The 22,298-nt window shown below is 29.0% G+C and overlaps 1 protein-coding gene across 3 annotated transcripts in view; it reads left to right on the plus strand.

Annotated features, from left to right (window-relative positions):
* Window positions 1–22,298, plus strand: part of LOC136983828 (neurocalcin homolog) — an 88,494-nt gene that overhangs the window by 61,928 nt on the left and 4,268 nt on the right. For 2 of the 3 annotated variants that reach the window (XM_067280696.1, XM_067280695.1), the window contains exon 2: window positions 10,032–10,490. In XM_067280696.1, the coding sequence (XP_067136797.1) occupies window positions 10,113–10,490 (378 nt within the window). In that variant the 5' untranslated portion in view covers window positions 10,032–10,112. Of the gene's footprint in view, window positions 1–306; window positions 455–10,031; window positions 10,491–22,298 lie in introns of those variants that run through there. The other variant, XM_067280697.1, reaches the window with a different exon arrangement.

The following is a 22,298-nucleotide window of genomic DNA, read 5'->3' on the forward strand; positions in this document are numbered from 1 at the left end:
TAGAAGTTTTTGCCATACAATGTAGTTGTAAAAATGGAATTACATTAGCAACATACTGCGCCGTATGTTACGTTACATCACACAACAGAATATTAAAACTCCTGCCAATTTCTGCTTTATTGGCAAAGAACAAATTCTTAATTTAAAAAAAATGCATGTATATATATACAAAGTCCTTCCCAAAGTTTGGCATTTTTGGGATATTGTGTCACGTTTCCTGCAATCTCGGGTGCGGTTGCGTGTCACGCGATCGCATCACGCATCGATCATAATATCGAAAAGTTTTTTCTTTTTCTTCTCGTGTTTTAACTCGGGGTGTTGTGACGATCGAGAACAATTCGTTTGGCACTTTGCCAATGCCGCATCCGCGTCATCACGTGACGTCATGATATATGCCCCAATCTGGCTTTTGTTCTAAGTGACACGATGTCGAAGTTGCGTCTTACGTTTACAGGTGGGTGAAAGACGAATTTCCTACTTTGACGTCGCGTGTTTAGTTTAACCGCAATAAAAGCGTTTTCTGTTCTTCGGTTCAAATTCGCTCCCGGGCTTTAAGATTTTCGAGTTTTGTGCGCTTAAGTATAACGAAAATTCGTCTTTATTGTGTTTTTTTCCTGTGCTTGTTGCTTCGACATTGTTTAAAGCGCGCTTTCTGAAATGCTAATTAATGTACAGTACTGTACTTATATGAAATTTAAACGGCTGTCTGAAAGTATACTTTATACGAAGCGCTTATTTTATTATTTCCTACAGAATTTTCATCTTCGACGCGTTGTTTCTAGAATTGCTTGAGAGGTCCTCGACGTTCTTCGGCATTTAAGTGCAATTTATTTATAAATATTATTTATCTTTATGCACTTAAATGACTTTTAATGTAATTTGGAGTCATAATAACGAAGTTCTATTCACGTAATCTGTATGAGAAATTCTATACGTTATCGTAAGATCACTCGATAAGTGGACGAATCTGAAATTTTACTATTCTGTTAGGTTACCCAGTTCTGCAAGTTATTGATTTCTATTTAAGAAAGGCGGTCACTGTTTATTGATTGATTGTCTTTTTTACTTGTTTTTTACTCTTTAGATAAATAAATTAATTGTAAACGACTTCATATCGTTGTTTAGGTACTGTACGTCCGACATTCAATTAACGGAATCAATTGACTCTCTCTTCCCTCTACCAAAGAAAAAACTTTGACAGTTGTAAACTCCACTGGCCACACCCTTTTTTATAAATCAGTTTCGTTTCAAAATATTTAAAAGGAAAAATAAATAACAACTTGTGGACGTGTTCTGTTCAAAATAAATCATAAATCATTTTGTCCCCTTTTCTGCTTTGTCTGGTTTATGTATTAAAAGAAATCAATCGTGTTTATTCATATATTAAGGTGTAGAAAATCAACTGACCTCATGCACTGGGTGATTTAAATTGTATTATATTTGTTGCCGTGTTTTCTTAAAGTATTCGACCTCCGTTTTAAATCTGTTGTATAGAACAGTTTTGAGTCTCCTCTTTCTGTGGGTAATTGTTTTAGTGAAAAATTTTCGTCTTTTAGTCAGCATGCTGCACACCTGTTGCCCAGCAACAACTTAATAACAAAGGTACCACCCTAGAATTTTATTATTAGCATTATGATAAACGCAACCTGTCTGGTTGGCAATTTTCTAAATTATTTAATATACATTGTTTATAAGCTCCCTTTTTTTTATTATTAATATTTTTTATAGAAAAATTCTATATTTTAGAACATTATTAATGAAGTTATTAGCTAAAACCAGTTTAATTTCTTATAATAAATATACAAAAGTGATGATGTGTTGTTAATTTAAGAGCTTTCTGCAAGGATGATTTCCTTCAATTTTTATAATTATATGCATTGCTTTATGCTAATGGAAGAGAGATACACTTGGCATTGGATGGGAAAATTCAAATGGATATTGAATTAAAGTTTATGTAGTAGTGCTTGTCATTTGAAGATGGTGAAGATTCTAAGTAGTTCTGTACATCGTTGGACTAGTTTCGTCAAAGTTAAAATATTATAGTGTTTAAAAAGAGGATGATTATATTTTTTTCAATATATTCAAGTGAGACATGCAGACACTTTCAATAATAGAACATATGTACTTGGTTGTATCAGTGTGAATGAGAAAGAGAGTTTATGTGTGTGTGTGTACTTGTATTGAATGTCCTATTTGATTTTCGTGTTTGCATCACCAATTTTCAAGAGTTTTTGTAACTACTCATTGTCTAAAAATAACAGGAATTAGATTAGAGGAAAATAAAATAGATATTTCTTATAAATTATTTAATTACATTCTCTTAATTTAATTTTTAAGTAATATGTAATTTTATATTCTGGATACCGTAATTGCCGTCGGTTACGTTTATAAGTATATTTAGGTTCTCGGCAAAAACATTTAAGAATCATTATATAAGCAGAACAAACAAAAAATAAAAAAATTAACTTCCAGAACCAAAGGCCAGATTTTTCAATTTGCAAATAATTCTTTAACTGTTTTCTGCAGAAACAAAATCAATGCCAATAAATTGATAATTTATGCAGAATTTCTTTTTCATTCATTTTAACAAAGGGCTAATTGAGTTTCTGTCAGTGTGATATACATTAGACTTAATTAGCATGCTTTTAAATGAAAAAGATTTAAAATAATAAAAGAACTTTGTTTTTATTTAATACCAAATTTAGTATTTAAAATCTTCAAGAAATTTGAAAATTTTCGTATTTAATGTCTACTAGACTTTTTACATGTTTGAAAATTGCTGGATATTTGTGCACTGTACTTAGAAAAACCTCTTCTGCAATCTGTAAAATTTCTTTGTCTTATCCATCAGTAATTTGTCAGCAAGTGAATAATCCAATCTAATATTATTTAAAGAAATTTTTTTAAAAGTAATTTATTGTATTTTATATAATAAATTTTAAATTGGTAAAAGTTGTAAAGAATAGATGTTGATGGATGAAATTATATAAAAATTGTATAGCAATGGGATGCGATTATCTTATATAAATGTAGAATACATATGGAAAGCGTGGAGTGCAGAGCTGACAGGATGTATTACATTTTTCAGGAGAGAGAGAGCAGACACCAATGTGTAATTTGTTGCAAAAACAAAGAATAAGTGACATGCATTTTTTATTTTTATTTGTAAAACAAAAAAATGAAATATTATTTTTTTAAGGATTCTTAGTTTTATTAAAGTTGTTCTGTTGTACGGAACAAGTATAATAAAACTTTTAACAAATTTAAATTTTAATTGATTGTAACATATTTATTTATTTATTTCAATCACATTAGGAAAAAGTCTTATAACAATAGATTTTCTCCCCCTAGTTAACATTTAAACCCCAAATAAAACACATAACTAAAACAAAACAATAGTTGACGAATAAATTAAAATACAGTTAAAAAAGAAAAAAAAAATACAATTACAATAAATACAGTTAAAAGGAATATGGTATAAAATTTTCAAAATTATATTTTTCAATTACACATATTTTGGAGATTGTTTACAAAAAATATAAATAATGGATCAGCAAATAATGTTCTTTTTTCTCTATAAATAAGTCATTTTTCAAATATTTTGTATTGTATTTGGAAAAAATAGAATTATCTTTAAATAATTGGAACATAAAAATAAAAATTTATTTTTTGAATATATCATTAATTATTGTTAATTGGAATTAACTTGTTATATTTTGAGAGACGTAATATTTATCATTATAGAAATTCCTTGTTTTTGCTAGTTTATGCAAATTAACCCTTTCATTTAAGTTTATAATTGTCTATTTTTAAATTATTTCCCAATATTTAAAATTCTTTAATATTTATGAATGTAGTGCTATATAATATAAATATAATATAATATAATTCTAGATAGCTATGATACATATAGATAATAATAATAATAGAAATATATTAGATAAATAATTAAAAATCTGTATAATAGAAAAACTCAAAAAAAATATCTAAATTCATGTTAGTTGACAGCATTTAAACTTATTTAACACACACGTCATTGTTGAGAGCATTTATTAAATTTTCCTTTTTGTAATTACTGACTATGGAGGAAGGGAAGATGTGGCACTTCATGCTACTGCTGAATGCAAGCAGGTGCTTTCTTTAATACTTTATTTATTTCACAAATAAATTCAGTAATTTACTACACTATTATCTTTATACACTCGATGCAAGGCATGTGCAATAAAACAAGTGTATATAGACAAGTGTAAATAACAAAATGAATTTATTACCAAAAGTTAGGCATAAGCATGGTTATTTTTTGACACAATCACCGTGGCGATTGAGGCATTTGTCTGTCTGTGAATGAGCTTTGCCGTCCCCTTTTCGTAGAATGTTGCTGCCAGTGATTGCGATGGTCCTTAACATTGTTTTGAAGATCGTCGTTAATCTCGAACCTCTGCCCTCCTAGCCACATTTTCAGTCGAGGAAAGAGGTAAAAGTCTTCACACCTTTAATGTGTGAAGATTGCCACCTTTCAGACTTCCACCCAGCTTCGAACTTTCTAAACACCCGGCGTATAGCCCCGATTTAGTGCCGAGCGACTTCCGCCTCTTTTCCGAACCGAAAACGTGGCTAGGAGGGCAGAGGTTCGAGACTAATGACGATCTTCGAAACAATGTTAAGGCCCGTCTCACGCTATTGGCAACAACATTCTATCAATAGGGGATTGCAAAGCTTGTCCACAGATAGTCACCGTGAAGATTGAGGCATTTGTCTATGTCAAAAAGTAGCCATGTTTGTACCTAACTTTTGGTAATAAATTCATTTTGTTATTTACACTTGTCTATGTTTTATGGTCCATTGGGGTTGAAAACAACATGCCCTCATAACATATTTGGTGTTAGAGTAGAGCATCTGTAGTTGTTCAAGAGCAGAACACATAGCAGACTTGATCTGTCAACACAAGCCTCATACTGTTGTAATGAATACTTCCTGGCCATAATACCATATATGCATTGCTTAAAGATTGCATAACTGTGGAGTAGTTTGTTTCCTACAAACTTTTAAGTACCATTGATTACACTGGACTACAAGTGAATGCAAAATGTACTGCTTTGATTCATCAGCAGTTTCATGTAAATCAAAATAAATGGGATCATTCCCAACAATGTCACACATTTTTTGAAAAGTTGCATCAAAATGTGGCTTAACATATATCATCATAATTTATTAAGTACATTCTTCTTAGTGTATTTTTTTTTTAAATCTACTCAACTATGGACTGTTTACTTTGAATAATTAGGGTATTTTGCTCTATAAATTCACCTGCTAAATAAATAATCAATTCTAAAAGACTGCAACAGGAATATGCATGGAAAGCATTGGTATTTAATGAATGCCTTTTAATTTAATTTGTTTTTCTTTGTTAGTTCTGTGCTTTGAACTGACTAAACGCAATTCAGTTTTTCATGTTTGATGTTTTGTCAACGTTAACAGTTACATCACAAAAATTTATATCTTGACAAAATATCGTTGGTAACGATTTTGTTTACAGTATGTTTCCATGCTAATTTTTAAAGTTTCATTGCACAAAATAGTTTTATTTTAAAATGAATAAAAGCACAAAAAGATTCATTCAACAACCTGTTAAGGAATGTGTATTAGACTAGCTTTGAGTGCTTTTGGACACCCCCTTTTTCTATTCTTGAAAATGGGAACAGTTTGAAAACATGTTTAGGCAATCTTCCAAGAATAAGGTGCAGAACTCCATTAGCTGCACTTAGATGTACTCAATAATGCATAAGCATACCCCTTTGATAGTAATATATTCTTTTAATGTGAATTTTTATGTTTCCATTGAAAAATAAAAAAGTGCTGCTTCACTATAAATAGTTATGCTGTGCAAATTTATAGAAAGTTGTTTAGTAGTCAGTCAAAAAGTTAAGACTTTGTTGGCAATTTGTTTTTTAGTTATTCATAAAGTTTTTTCATGTGTAATTTTATATATAACTTTTTTGAGCAATATTGCATTAATTTATTATGAATTTATAAAATAATAATAATAATAAAACAAATTAAACAGTTTCATATGTATATTTTGAAAATTACTTGGAGAGAGTGAATATTTAAAGTTTTGGTAGTTTTGAAAGAGGAACACTTATCATTCTTGTTTCAAACAAAAAATCTTGTAGTTTTTATGATATTTTAAAAGATGAGTACTCTCATTTGAAAATGTTACAAATTTATAATGATTTATAATTAAGAAATAACAATTATTAGAATGTCTTATAAATATCTTGAAATAATTTTAAATTTAAAAAATTATCATCAGCTTATCTAGAAATGTTTCATTTGACAAACTCTAATAACATTTGTTTGAAATAAAAACAAGTAACAAGTATGTATATAGCTGTATACACATACAGCTATATACATATTAATTACAGAAAGAAACATTGAAAAATCCAGGATACTATAGTTCATATAATATAAGAATATAGATTATCTAAACTGCATCTTTACTTGTCCCTTTTAGTGTCCTGGATTTTTGAAATGTGGTATACTTACTTTTCACATTATCATCCAATCTCCTGCAGACATTTTTTGTCTTTTACATAATTTACTGAGGGTGCAGTCTCAAAGAAAAGATTGAACCTCAATGTGTCTTAGATCAGGGGTGGCCAACAAGTCGATCGCGATCGACCGGTCGATCGCCAAGCCAATTTTGGTCGATCGCTGGCGATGTCTTGACTTAATGTATTATATTTGTAACCGAACACAACAGTATGCATGCACTTATGACTCGACTCATAAGCAGTGCACCACGTACTGAAACACAGTGTATAAACATAGTATGTATTTCACACCTCCCCCTCCCCACTTACACTATGCCTATGACAACAAGTTGATCGCGACGCATTTTTAAAATAAAAAGTAGATCTTATGTATACAAATGTTGGCCACCCCTGTCTTAGATGAGTTCCTGATCTGAAAAAAGGAGAAGAGAAGATACTGTTTGGATATTACATTCTTATTTTTAACAAATTTTGGTGCCCTGATTTTTGAATGTATTATCTTATTCATTTTTTTGAGATTCATTTATTTCATTTATAATAGAAGATAGTTTAATAACTTTAAGAATAATTCCAACTCTTTCACAAATATCATAAACAATCCTATATTTTAGTCAGAATAATACACAAAACTTAAGCTTTGTACCTTATTTTGATTCCAAAAGAGCAGGATTGTTTAATAATTTAATCTTTTTTTTTTTTTTTTTTTCAAAATTTTTTATTTATTTACCCATCAGTTTCATATTATTATTAAGATAAAGACAAGTGCTTCAAATAACTTAACAGAAACTAACAGAAATAGAATTTTATTGCCATAAATGACAGTTCAATTTGGTATTTATTGTTATGTATAAATTACTGTAATTTTGACGATAGTATCATCGAGAATATACTGATAGCTTTTTTAAAAAAATTCACAAGCTATGCAATGTGTGAAAATAGTGTCTTGCTTAAATTGAAATTTATCAAATGTTCTATTTTAAAATAACTGTATACTTATGACAATGGTGATGTTAAAAATCAGCAAATGCATTTCTTAATTCTTGTTAAAAGAAAAATATTTGTAGTGATGATTGAATGACTGAAATTTTTTTAATGCAGTAAAATTTATAAAATATATAGTTTTTTTCATTATGTATATCTATCACAGCAGAGACCTGTAACCTTTAATGACTTCTAGAAGTGTATTCTGGTTGTCATCTCTCTGAGAATGAATACTACATTACAATCATATTACCAAATGGCTAAAAATAAACTTTTAGACATTCTGTGACCTGTTTATGATGTAATACAGTTCCAGTATGACTCAATAGAGTTCAAAATATTCTAATGTAAAAATAAGTTTTTACATATTTTCTTTCCCTTTTCAAGTATATTAATGTGCTGACCATGTAGAGTTTTCAGGGTTTTCCTTGTGTCAAATACCTAAACAGGAGTCGGTTTCTCATAGATTGTCCTCCCGAGAGATGCTCCACTTTTGGCAGATCATCCAAATGTTGCATTGCTTTATTTCCATCAATCGATCAAATAAATTAACTAATCGGTAATGTAATATTTTTGTTCAATTTGCTTTACTGTTTATTGTAAGGGTTTGGCCCATTTCGTGCACATATGCCGAGTGTATAAATTTATGCAATCAAATACAATATGCAGCCCTCACGAGATCTCTGTAAAATGGAATATATCCTTCTGATTAACAGTTTCTTCTTTGATCTATCCTGGTGTTTGCTTTCCCGAATTACGTGGTTGACATACTGTAAAGCAACGGTCGGCAACCGGTGGTCCACGAGAAAATTTGGATGGTCCGCGGAGAAATTTTGACGTCGATCGACCGAAGGTTACGCGAAGGATTACGAAAGAAATGCAAAATGCTTAGTTGCTTTTTTCACTCGTTGGGGGTTTTTATTCGAATCTAAAACCAAATACGAAGTGATTGTTATCAACAAATAATGGACAATAAACAATATTGCGAGTGCAATTGTCGTCCTTCGTGGAAAAGCGCTAAAAATTCATTTCAAACAAGCAGCAATGAACTTTAGGCTTGGATTAATTTGCTATAATTAAACATGCAAGTTTCACATTAATATAGTAAAATTTAACTTACAAAATTTATAGAATAAATGATTATAAATCATTAAAAAATTCACAATAGCGGTCCGCGGGATTCAAAATTGCGAGTTTAGCGGTCCGCGAGGCGAGAAAGGTTGCCGAACGCTGCTTTAAAGCATTATTTCAAATATTGTCCGAATACTTTAAAAGAAAACATCAATTCAAAGAAAACACAATAGTAAGCACTGATTATTTTAAAAGTGATGCGAAAACATTAAGACTAATATGCTGGAAGAAGAAAATCAGTTTATTTAGATGAGATTTAAAAAAAGAAACTGTAATTGAGTGGGCTATGCTATTTAAATATTTAAAGTTTATTTTGTATTACCATAATAGAAATTTAAATGAGAAATTTTTTGATATGATATATGAAAAATCTAGATATTATTTTATGTACTTCTTATATGTTTATAAATTTGTATATAGATGTTAAAATGGAATTGGCATCTTCAGATTCTTGATAATGTAATCTATTTTGTTTAAGTAAAATACCAAAATGAATAAACTAGATGAAACAAACTAGAAAAAATGTTTCATCTTAATGTGTCAAATATTAATTATATACATATTTTTTTAATATTCAAATGATGAAATTAACTTACATAAAATAGTTACATAATAGTGCAACGGTTATCTACTGCTACAAAAACTTTTCTTGTCAAAGTAATATTTTTAATTTGAGACTATTTCCACAATTTTTGAAAAATCAACATTTATTTTGAGAATGATACTAGAAAGTTTATTACTACAAGAATTTTAGATGAAAGATTTCGGTTGTCGTACAGACCTCGGTAATAATTGTGCATCTGATATCCACTGGAAATGTGGAAAAATGTCATATCACAAGAAATTTGATTTGCTGGTTTTCACTGACAAGTTTGATTTTTCTTGAAAGATTCATTTATGTAAAATTTTATAAGAATTGTGCATTGTTCAGTATTTTGAATGCATAAGAATAGTTTTCTATAATATATGGTAACTATAGAGCCAGGAACTTAGTATTTTCAAGTATCTTAAAAATTTGCAAATTGGTTTTAAATTTGAAATAAAGAAAAATATGATTCTCTCATTTTTGACTGCAAGTAAAAGATGATAAAATAATTAAGGCTATTAATGCTATAATATTTAGCTCTTAATTAAAGATGTGAAAAAAATGGTTAATGGTATAGTGATACAAACTAAAAATTTTATCTGAATGAATTAATATTAAAAGACATTTTCTTATGTTAATATTAATGCTCACATTAACATAAACTTGTCTTGTAAAAAAATATAAATTATTGCTCTAAAAGCTCTGTATTTATATGATCAGAAGATAGGCATCCTTATATTTTTGCTTTATTTCTTATAATGTATTAATTTTTACAGGCTGAATTGCAGCTGTTGTCGTCTTATCCCTCCGTTGCCCTGGAGTTGTAGCCGAGACGGCTCCCACGTCCTGGGCAGAGGATGGGCAAACAGAATAGCAAGCTGAAGCCTGAAGTCCTGGAGGACCTACGCCAAAATACCGAATTTACCGATGCAGAAATTCAGGAATGGTACAAGGGATTTCTTAAAGATTGCCCCAGTGGACACCTATCCATTGACGAATTCAAAAAGATCTATGGAAACTTTTTTCCGTACGGTGACGCTTCGAAATTTGCAGAACACGTGTTCCGTACTTTTGATGCCAACGGTGATGGAACGATAGATTTTCGTGAGTTTTTGTGTGCATTGAGTGTTACTTCTCGAGGAAAACTGGAACAGAAATTAAAATGGGCATTCAGCATGTATGATTTAGATGGAAATGGCTATATTTCTCGACAGGAAATGTTGGAAATTGTCACGGTGAGTTCATTTTCTTACATTAAAGTAAATTTTTATGTAATTATTGTTTGATTAAATAACAATATAAATAAAATCCTTATTTATGGAATTAATTATTACATAATTAAATATCCAAAATAAACTCATTAGCCTTTTCTCCTGGTTGACTTTTTGGTAATAATTAATTCAATAATCTGAATGTCAGTTGTATTGAGCTCATTGTTACATTTCAATTGTATTTATCCTCAACTGAAGTTCTTGAGTCTATCATGGTGGGTGGGTGAATTGTTCTAAACAAAAGCATCCTGTCAAATTCTGCATATTTTAATCATTTGTTAGTTTGTTTCAGGAAATATATTAAAATATTACCATAGTATTGTGAAATTTACTATTGTATTGTGCTATTTATCTAAATAATTCTAGTTTTACACTAACTTATGTTAAAGATTACATACACTCTTTATCCTCCATTTTCTTACATTCAGCTTTTTTAGAGATGGATTCTATTTGCAATTCTATGAAGAAGCTGTTTTTAAATAGTAGTAAAATCAGTATTTCTTATAATACATTGCATACAAATGTTAGATAACAGTTTTCCATTGCAAAATTATATTTGAATTTTGTATTACTTTTTGGAGAAAGTTACGGAAGACTGGTTGAATATCTGTCAAAAACATAAGTTTTTTGGAAACATCAATTACTATTAGTTACTTTTCTGAGTATATTTCTATAATAAACACAACTAACCCAATAGTTACTATAAAAAAGTCTCCATGACTCTCATTTAGCATAAGCTGAATGAGAGCCATATAGGACCTGGGCACTAAGGTGCCCCCAATTAGTGTAATATGGTTTTATCTAAAATCAGTCTGGAAGTGATGATTGGACAGAGTAGGATAACTGGAAACACATCTGCACAGTAAGCAGAATTGTGGGTTCAAGTTCTGCTCTGGGTCAATCTTTTCTTTCAGAATATTCTAAAATTAAAATTATATTCTATTAATTAATTTAAGTGTAAATAATTATTTAAATTATTTAATGATACATTATGTATAATTAAATAAAGAATATTTTCAGTTTATTAAAAAGGATGCATATACTGATATAATACTGATATATAATATACTGATACTAATTTCATACTGCTGACTGCATAATTATATATGAATGATTCATTCATATATAATTATGCAGTCAGCAGTATGAAATTAGTTTAGTTATTTTATAAATTAAACTATTTTTATGTTTCCAGTAACAATAAAATTAAAACAATTATGCAAGAAGCCTTTGTTAATTTAATAATAAACTATGTATGAATGCTTTTTGAAAAATATGGAATCAAAGATAATATTTTCAAATAACAGAAATAGAAAATATGGTACAATAGTTTAAAAAATTAAGTTTGGTAGTTGATTTTTATCAGCAGAAACTTGATAAAAAATACTCCTCTACAATAAGAATTTTAACAAAAGAAAGTATCATTTTTCCTACAGCTTTTGTATAAAAACACAACACCTAAAACACTGCATTGCTAGAAGTCTAATATCACACTAATGTTTTTGATCAACTTAACCGATCGTCGTCATCTATACTTCTTCAAATGTTTCATTTGTAGCTGTTCTAATGTAATATACAATTCAATATTACCTAAGATGATCAGTTAAGTTGGTTGAAAACTTTAGTGTGATATTAAAGTACTGCATTACTGGAAATCCTAAATGTTTTTTTTTTTATTTTAAAAGAACATACTATACTTTAGCAGAGTTAAATGATATTAAAATAAAGTACAATAATGAGGTATTGTTTAGATTCTTTTAATACTCAAAACTGCTTGAAGAGTGGTTTTTGAATAAAAAATCATTCAATCTTTTTATATTATGTGTATCATGTATTATTGTTATTTTACCTTGTTGTAACCTTGGATAACAGATTTGTTACATTCAATTCTTATGCAACCACTGTAGATGCTATCTTCTTGACAAGTTTTTCAGGAGCTCAAAAATATTTTCTGTTTTTTCACTCCATTAAAGCACTTTTTCAGACACTTCTGTTTAAATATTTCTAGTACTTAGATAGAATTTCTTAAAAATTTATAACACAGGAAAACAAACTAAAATTAATGAATTGATTGAAAAATGAAATTTATGAATATTCTAATTAAATCACTTTATTGCATGGCCACTTTCAACTTTGTTTTAGTTTTTATTTCATTAGATAGAGGAAAATTTTTTAATTTATAAGCTGTCCAAAATGTAACTTTTTATTTTCCTTGTCCTGTCTTAACTAATCATAATTCTTCTACACTAAATTCAAGGATTCAAATAAACCCTGGGTTGAAAAGCATGGTAAACATGTTGAATAATTAACAGGTAAGGAATTTAACTAAAATTCTACCTCTTCAAATTGTCTAGAACAGGAACCTTTTCTCCTAGGGTCAAATTATAAATTTACATATATTCAGTGGGCCACAAAAGTAATTTATATAAATATATGCTTTTAAAAAGTTCAAACTGTGAATATCAAATTTTAATTACAAATACATAAAATTGCAAAAAGTAATGTGTTGTTGACAGTAAAAAAATGAACTATACTCTCACAGAAAAATAAATTCAGTAAGTTTTTGACATTGCCTTCCTTTTATATTACTGTATTGTCAATATATCTGCTTTTATGGTACTAGTCTTAATTCTAAGAAAGTTGGTTAAATGGGAATCACGCAACCTATTTCTTTCAGCAGATTTTATGTTTTTCATGCATGAAAAAATTGCTTACAGCAGTATGTTATGCATGTTGGGTAGTACAGGTTTCTAGTAGCAATTATGTCATTACGACATCAAAGTGTATCCAGTTTACGACACACTTTATCTAAATAAATGAAAATGTACCTAAAGAATTTAGGGTGCAGTGGGCCGCATAAAAATATTAAGTGGGCCACAGATTGGAAATCCCTGGTCTAGAATCTGATAGCACTTTCTGTTCCAAAGTTTGTGGGATTTTTTCAAAAAACCTTGAGCATTTTCTATTCCAAGGTTCAGTTTTTGAAATAAAATCATAAATATTGTACAATATTGAGCATGGGAAAGTCACAATTGAGAGCTTATCAGCTAAAGGGAATTAGGAAAACTCTGAAGATGGTATTTAAGATCTTTATTCCTATGATGGCATCAAATGACAACATAGTAACCAAGTTAGTACTATTAAAACAGTAATTATTTTAAATGTTGTATCTATAACCCATAAATATGGTAAATAATGGTTTTGATAAAATAAAGAAAAAATATATTTCTCTTTGCAGACAATATATACATAATGTGTCTTTAAAACTATACGTCCTATCTCATGCAGTCGAGAGATGAGACAATTCCGCGGCGGAGTCGACCTTCAATTCGAGGCTTCTCGTCCGCCCGTTTTACATTTGTAGGCGGACGAGAAGCCTCAAATAAAAGGTCGACTCTGCCGCGGAATTGTCTCATCCCTCGACTGCGTGAGAAAGAACGTATAGTTTTAAAGACACATTATGTATATATTGTCTGCAAAGAGAAATATATTTTTTCTTTATTGTATTATATTGTCCTGGCCTATTTTTAAAACGGTTTTGATAGTTTGGAAAATGTACAAGTAATTATTGTATTTTTTTCAACTTTTACCCACTCATCTCTCATTGCAAAGTAATAAACTTCAAACTTCTTTCGAAAGAAACCCTAGAGGATACATATGTTTAAAAATAAACCTCTCAGGATTTAATCAAGTAAATACAGTATGTATGTATATTTATTAATTTATTTTCTCTTTGTAAAAACTAACTTGACTTCTTGCAAATAGTATCAATAGTATTGTGGATTTTAGCGAGTTTTGATCTGTATTATAAATAGAAATGTTTTTAATCATTTTCAAATACATTAATTCTCTAATTAAACAATCTTAGACAAAAGTTTGATAAATATTTTAAATATATTCAGCATACATAATGCAAAATTTCTTTGCTAGTGACTTATTTCATCACAATTTTTTTCTCTTTTGCTATTCAAAAATATTTGTATGTCATGAAGTTTATCCCATCCAAAAATCAGACAGATAAATTAGCTGATTTGAGGAGTTTAATTTTTTTTCTTATTAAGATGAAGTCAAAGAAAGATGTTTCTTTTATAGTAAATTGTGTCAATAAATTAATGATCAGTTAAGATATATTAGCCTTAATAATCTTTGCAAGTAAACTTTGTTTCGTCATCCTGTATACTGACATATTAAGAAGTTTGACTTTTCATCAATACCAGGACAAATGTAATTTCGGTTAAGTACAGTATATTATTATAAATTTAAAAAATCATTTAGAGTATTCGTATCAAAAATATATTAATTTCATTTTCAGAAATGTTCTTTTTCATTTTAGAATACCTCTAATTATTTAAAACAAGTTTTCACATTAAAAATTAATATTGACACAATTTTATCACAGATGTTTATCAATATGATTACTGTAATATATTTTGTCTATAAAATGAAGCATAAAGGAGACATATAAGATTTGATGATGAAAGGATATAAATTTATTTTCAAAATGAAATTAATTTCCACAAGTTTTACAAATTTGTTCATTACATTTTTTGATTTCTGCCATTAAAAAAAAGATTCAGATAGGAGAATTATTATGTATACAAACATAAAATTAAGATAAAATCTAAATTGCTTTTTATATATATTTTAAAATAGTAATCATAACTGGATGATGATGTGCACTTGAGGGAGTCAGCATAACAATAGTCTTAATAAAACATTTAACACCTTCTATTGCTGAGAATACTTTAATTAAATAAAGTATTCTCGGCAATAGAAGGTGTTAAATGTTTTATTAAGTGTTTTTAAAAAAAAGCTGCGTTTGATATTTAATTAATAACAATGGTCTTCAACTTGCAAACATAGGTATTGATGCCATTCTGTTGCTTCTGATTTGAACTATATTCCTACAATATGGGTTAAATTTTAATTTACCTTTTATATTTTATTTTATTTTGGAGCAAATAATCTCTCTGAAATGAATTTTTCTTTGCTAGAGCGCAACATTGGTCCAGTACTAAGATACATGTAACAAAGATGACTGACTTTAGTCATAATAGTGAACTTTTGAGTCTCAAAAATGTGGAAAATGAGCCATTTTTTCTGCAAAATATTTAATTGTAAATTCACTGAGGATAAGAATCTTGTTACTTTTGGTTGCATTACAGTATTGAAGCTATCTGTTGAACATCCATGGAAATATTGTGTTAAATATTCTTATTTGGATTTAGTCAAGTATATCTAAAACTTGTTAAAGGACAAAACAGAATGATAAATATACACGATTTAAAATGTGTTAGCCTCATATTATAAACCAAGATTAATAAATTCAAATAAAGTTACAGGTATTAATAACCTTTTGAAATATGCACCACTCATTCACCATTCAGTTTTTTTTCTCAAAATAGTACTGAGGAAAGTCAGACAAAGAGTAAGGTGGTGATGACATTTTTGACTATGTACAAAGGTCATTCTAAAAGTAAAGAACGTTTGTTTCTCTGGATATTTTTATTTAAAATAATGAAACAAAACTTATTTTACAACACATATGATAACTTAGCTATTTTTCTATATATTTGCCATACAAACTTAAACGTTTGTCTTAGTGTATCACCAGCTTTTCTATGCCATCTGCACACTCAGTTACTGCCAAGTTCTTGAACAATCATTAATGGCCTCTTTCAGTTCGTTGTCACTTCCATAGTGATTCCTGGCCAAAAATGCCTTCAATTTTGGGAAAAGGTGGTAATCACTCAGAGCCAAGTCCGGGGTATAAGGAGGATGTTCAGAAACTTTCCACTTAAACTGCCGAAGCAAGTTCTTTGTCAACGCAGCAGCATGCAGATATGCATTATCCCGAAAACGTACAATGCCTGCGGACAACAATCCCTGCCATTTGTTTTAAATGGCACGGCATAGTCGGTGAAAATTTACAGACAGATAAACCTCGGTTTTCTGTCTGTAAATTTTGATAGGGTGGACTTTTTAGCATTCAAAAAGCATATTACAGTTCAGTTCAGTTCAGTTATTTATTAAAGTAAAATACCAAATACATAAAGGTACAGTACATGCCTGGCACCGTAATAAACATAGCCGGGAGAAGTCGCGACAATGGTAGTAGTTTACATAAAGTAGTAATACAAATAAGGAAAACGGTATACATGATTAATAATTCAAATTGACTATACAAAAGAGGATATACAAGACAACAATATAACACAGTTTATGAATGATAAAAAAGTATATAAAGAAAAAAAAATAATAAACAAACAAATAAATAAAAAAACAGCAACGAAATAAGTGCAAATACTAATGGAACAAAGGTAAAAATGAATACATACAAGGTACACATATATACAAATACAATATGCTAAAAGGGATGGAGTACATAGTTAACACTGTGGACATGGCAAGAAGTACAAAGAGGAGGCTCTAAGGCAGCAGACTATCCTAGAGATGTGATGAATTGGCTGACAGAAATGTCAGTATGCAGGGACCGTGGTTTTCTTGAAGTATGTTGACACTAGATGCTTGAAGGCACTGTAAATCTCACTATGTTTGAGCAGGCAGTCCAAGTTGTCAGGGGGCCAGCTGTAGTTGTGGGCCTCTATGGTGATCTTTAGGTGAAGTCTTTCAGACTCCAGCATAGGACACTGCAGGAGATAATGGATGTTGCTATCCGGGGTGCCACAGGTTGAGCAATGGGGGTTGGAGGTATGCTTGAACCTATCTAGGTAGGCGTAAAACCTCCCATGGTTGGAGAGGAACTGTGAGATGTAGTGGCCGGGAGTGTACCACTTATACTTCGCGAATTCTTTGATGTTTGGGATGAAGTCAGAAGTGACTGAGCTGTTATGACTCCACACATTCTGCCATGAGGCAAAGAGATCTTCCCACAGGATGGATTTGATGGTCTTATTATATACTTCTTGTAAGAGATGGGCAGGGCATTGTTGTTGGATGCCAGCTTGGCAATGGTGTCCGCCCTCTCATTCCCATGGGTGCCCTGGTGGACTACGAACCTCACACTTGGCAGAATCTTTAATTTTGTCACACATTTCAAAGTCACACTGTAAACAGTAAATGATCGTTGTAGCTCGCCGTTAGCGTCAGACTGGCACAAAAAAATAAAAAGGTCCACGACGCAGGGGTGGGGGGGAGAACTGTGCTGCTCGTCAGATCAAAACGTTCTTTTCTTTTAGAATGACCCTCGTATAATATGTGTAATAATTAAACCAACATAATAAAACTTGTACAACACTATTATGTTTAAATTATAATGAAACATTATTTAAGTAAAGTCCAACATTTATTCAAGTAACTTTGTTCATTTTCTTATGTACAAACAAATTTTCAATGCAACAGTGGTCAAACCAAGAAATACTGTTGCAGTATCTTCATAAAAACCATAATATCTCTAAGTCTACTTAACACTAGACTATGTAACATTGTATTTAAGTTAAAGCATCACATAATACACCAAGCCACTAAAATAGTTTTTTTTTAAATTCCAAAATAAACCATCAATGTAAAACATTTACAAGCTGTTTTCTCTCTCTTTTTTTTTTTTTAAGTGGCTTAGACCATTGTTGCAATGGCACACTCATTTAAAAATAGTATTTAAGAGAGAACCTTTTCTCTTATGAAAATACAGTGTGTCCAGAATGTTGTTGTGCAGTGAAAAAGGTTTAAGTAAAGTTTTATTAAAAGTGAAGCTTCATATATGATATTGCAGTTTCTCCTACAGAAAATTCTGGAATTGTTCCCAGAGGAGTGAGGTCTGGACCTAGCAGGTTCCATAGGAGATTGTGCAGTTGAAAAAGTAGTCCAAAAACCAGGGGCCGTATTCTGGTCACCAATTGGCTAATCCAAATGATTAGCCAATCAGTTCTTGTATACAGGTCAATACAGGTCTTGTATGCAATGTCATATGTATAACTTTAATGTCATTACAAATTTCTCACTGCACAGTAACTTTTTGAACATCCTGTACAATTTAAAATACATGGGAATGCAAATTTTATTAAAGTTCAAAAACAGTTCAAAATTTAATATAATCTCAGCTCCTGTATATTGTAAAATATTCTTATAATTAAAGTGGAGTAATTGTTTACTAGTATTGTTAATATATATTTACAAAAAACTTATATTTAATGATAGTTACGTAGGAAAAATAGTTTCTTACCAGCTGTATATCGCGTCGACTTTAAAAAAATTGAGAAATCGATAGAATTTGGCACATTATCATTATTATAATACTAAAGCTTAACTCTATGGATTAAATGAAATGAAAAATAATCAAATAAAGATTTAAAAAAATAGAAAGAGGAACTAGATGAGTAAGAAATCACCGTAACACAAAAAATCCAGTAAAAAAAGAAAGAAGAGAAATAATTGTCTAATGAAGGAGAAAAAGTATTATCTTTGTTAAAGCATTATTTTTCAGTTTATTACAATCAAGATCTAAATTAAAGTGTTAAATCTAAAGATCCCTACCCATTTGACTGAATGGTATCAAGTGTTCCAGCTCAGTCACCTCTTTGATTTTCACATAATTTTATTTTTAATTGACTGCAAATTTTTTCTGTTAAAAATTTAAAAATTTGGATAAATTGTGAAAATTTATTTAAACAGAAATTAAATTAATTTTAGCATATATTTTTATTTATCGATTATCAAATGAAAAATAGAAAAATTTTTTGTACATTTAGAAGAAATTTAGTATTTAAAATAAACTGTAATAATACGTTAATAAGAAAACACTAAAAAATAAAATTTTTACACAGTCTTTTCTTATTAATGTAACAAAGCTACTGTAATATATATGGTGTATCTTGAAAGTGCGCAATAAAAATAATGAGAATAAATAATAATCACTACAATAATCACATTGTAGTTTTATAAATGAACACAAAATCCCTAACATATAATAGTTTATAGCTATAAATTGTTAAAATACAATATTGAAGATGTTTTTTTTTTTTTTTTTTTAACCAAAAGAAAAAGTTCCAGTGACAGAAAAACAAAAATATATAAACTAGATGCACATGTTTCAGCTTTCATTTCTAAACCATTATGATGTAGATATTATACACATATTATTTAAGTACATAATGTAAACAGCCAGTTTTGCTTGCTTTAAATTTACAGAAATGTATATAGAGGAATTGCAGGATTTATAATTGAGTTGAAAAGTGACTTATATTACTTTCACTTTCAACATCTATATTGAAAAATTTAGACTTAAAGTTAAGTATCGATTTAAAAATTATTGCAAATTTATCGTTAATTGCTTTAACCTGTGGGTAAGTAATGTAAATACTCCCATTTCTGTATAAAGAACGTGTTCTCGGAAGCAGTGTAGATTTTTGGAAAAACCGACTCGTACCACTTTTGCTCTTAAGTCCAGTTATCCTTACATTGCTATTGCTAACATATGCATTGTCCTTAATTTTCATTGCCAGTGTTAAAATGCTTGAAATTTTAAGTTAGTTATAAAAATGACCAATTTTTGTAATTGGTGTCACTTTTTAAATGTATAGGTTTTAGTAATAGATTAGATTTTTGTTTCCTAGATGGAAGAATTCACTCCCATTGCATATTGCTTCTATTAATTACACTGATAGATAATGTTAAATTGGTCAACTCATTTTCTGTAGTATACAATGTTATTTTTGAGGTTTTCTGTTTTGAGATATTGAAGACCACCCAATCAGAATGGAATTGTATCCTGATGTATACTGAAGTTTTACTTCTTAGAAGATAGAAGAGAAAAAAAATTTTTATCAACTTTTTATAATGTCAAGAATGATGAAACACTAAATTTAGTGAACAAACTTTGTGTTTGAGTATAATTAATTAAAATCCAGAGAAAATCAACAATGTCAATACATTGTACTTCTCTAACATTGATGACCAAAATTTAATCCTAAACATTGCTACTTGCCACTCAAAGTATCTTCGGCCTTGATTTATGTCGTTACATTGTTCGTCTATAGTGAAAAATAAAAACGAACTCTGAAAGAAAGAGAAGACCTATCTTTCTGTATGAAAGTGTACTGTACATATATGTTATGGAGAAGCAGCAAATTTTGTATTGAAAAATTACTCAGTATTAAGTTATATAGTAGAAAATGCTAGTAAAGAGAGATACTGGGCTGATATTATAAATAATTTTACAAATTTTTTTTCTCAACTAAAATAATTAAAAAGATAATATTTAATTTTCTTTTTGTAAAAAGCAAATAAACTTTCGTTTTAAAATATTATTTGATAGTTTCATTGATTAAGTAAATGCTGATTATAGTCAAAATTGGCATTTCAAGATTAATAATTTTGTTACATACATACATTATATATATATATATATATATATATATATATATATATATATGTATGTATATATATTATATATTTTGTGTGTGTGTATTTAATAAAATAAGTATAATAAGTTATATTTATCTTTAAAAGAACATTATGTAAACAATGCTTATTTTAAAGAATATTTATTTTATATGAAATAAAATAGATTTGATATCTTGTTTTATCAGTAACTCAAAATTTGATTTATTTAAAACAACTATTGGAATTAAATTCATTGACTTGTAGGATTTTAATTCCAAATTTGCATCTACGAAGAAAAATATAAAATGATTGAGATTGTCTTTTCTGTTGGAAATTTAAAAAATCTATTTTTCAAAATTGTTTGGTATTAAAATTGATTTTCTGTTGAGCATCCAATATTTGGATGATGATAATGTCAAAAAATAAATACAACATAAGTTCTCTGCAAACTGTGTAAGGAATTAGCGTCACATTTACATGTGATAAATTATGGAGTTTTTTTCAAGTGGAGAATGTTATTTTATGGATTAATGAATTACGTAAAATGTTTTCTTCTCAAAACTAGAAACTGGTTTACTTGGACTCATAATTGCAAAATAAGTTAGTAACAGAAATATTAAATTATAATATGACTTGGAGACACTCTTTACTGCTATCTTTTTTTTATGACGACGGAATACAGGAGTAATATGTATAATTTTTATGGCTTTTATTGTTTAGTAATTGAAAAATGATTTTCATATTTTGGGTTTAGTAAACTTGTTTGGTGTCAGAACATCTTTTAATTTTAAAAAGCAATTTTATCACAAATTGTACTTTTAATATTGCATAATCAGGATTACAAAAATCAATTATATCAAATCATCAGATGTTCGGAATAATTTGATTATTCGTTTTCTCTCAAAATTTTAGACTTATAATAATATAATTGTCTTCAAAAAGTTAATGTTAAATTAGACGACTATGATGATAAAAAAATCAATTAAATACAATCCTTAATACCATAACTGTTGTAACTTTTAAATTTGACTAATTGCACTGCTCAATTTTAAGCAGTAAGTTACTTCCTTTCATCTTCCTTTTTATTGATAAAATAGAAAAATTTCATTAATAATTGTATTATATAGGACAAATGGATTTAGTAATGTAAGCCATTACTTTTTATTTGATATTTAAATACAAGTTGGAATTTCTTCTTGAAAAATTACTTTTGCAGATGTTTTCATTTCTTGTTATTTATATCAATAATAATGTAATATTGTTTGTTAGCATGCTTTATCTACGACGACCGATCGTTTAATTTACTGAGTAACGGTAGTTTTTTCTTACTGTTGTCATCTATCTTTTGATGATTTGTCACACTCAAAGTACTCTCTCTCTGTTTATACACAACTCTGTCATTGCCATATCAATGTACTGTATGCTTTTTGT

This window comes from Centruroides vittatus, unplaced genomic scaffold (genome assembly GCF_030686945.1).
Source record: "Centruroides vittatus isolate TY-2023 unplaced genomic scaffold, ASM3068694v2 contig_89, whole genome shotgun sequence".
Taxonomy (NCBI): Eukaryota; Metazoa; Arthropoda; class Arachnida; order Scorpiones; family Buthidae; genus Centruroides; species Centruroides vittatus.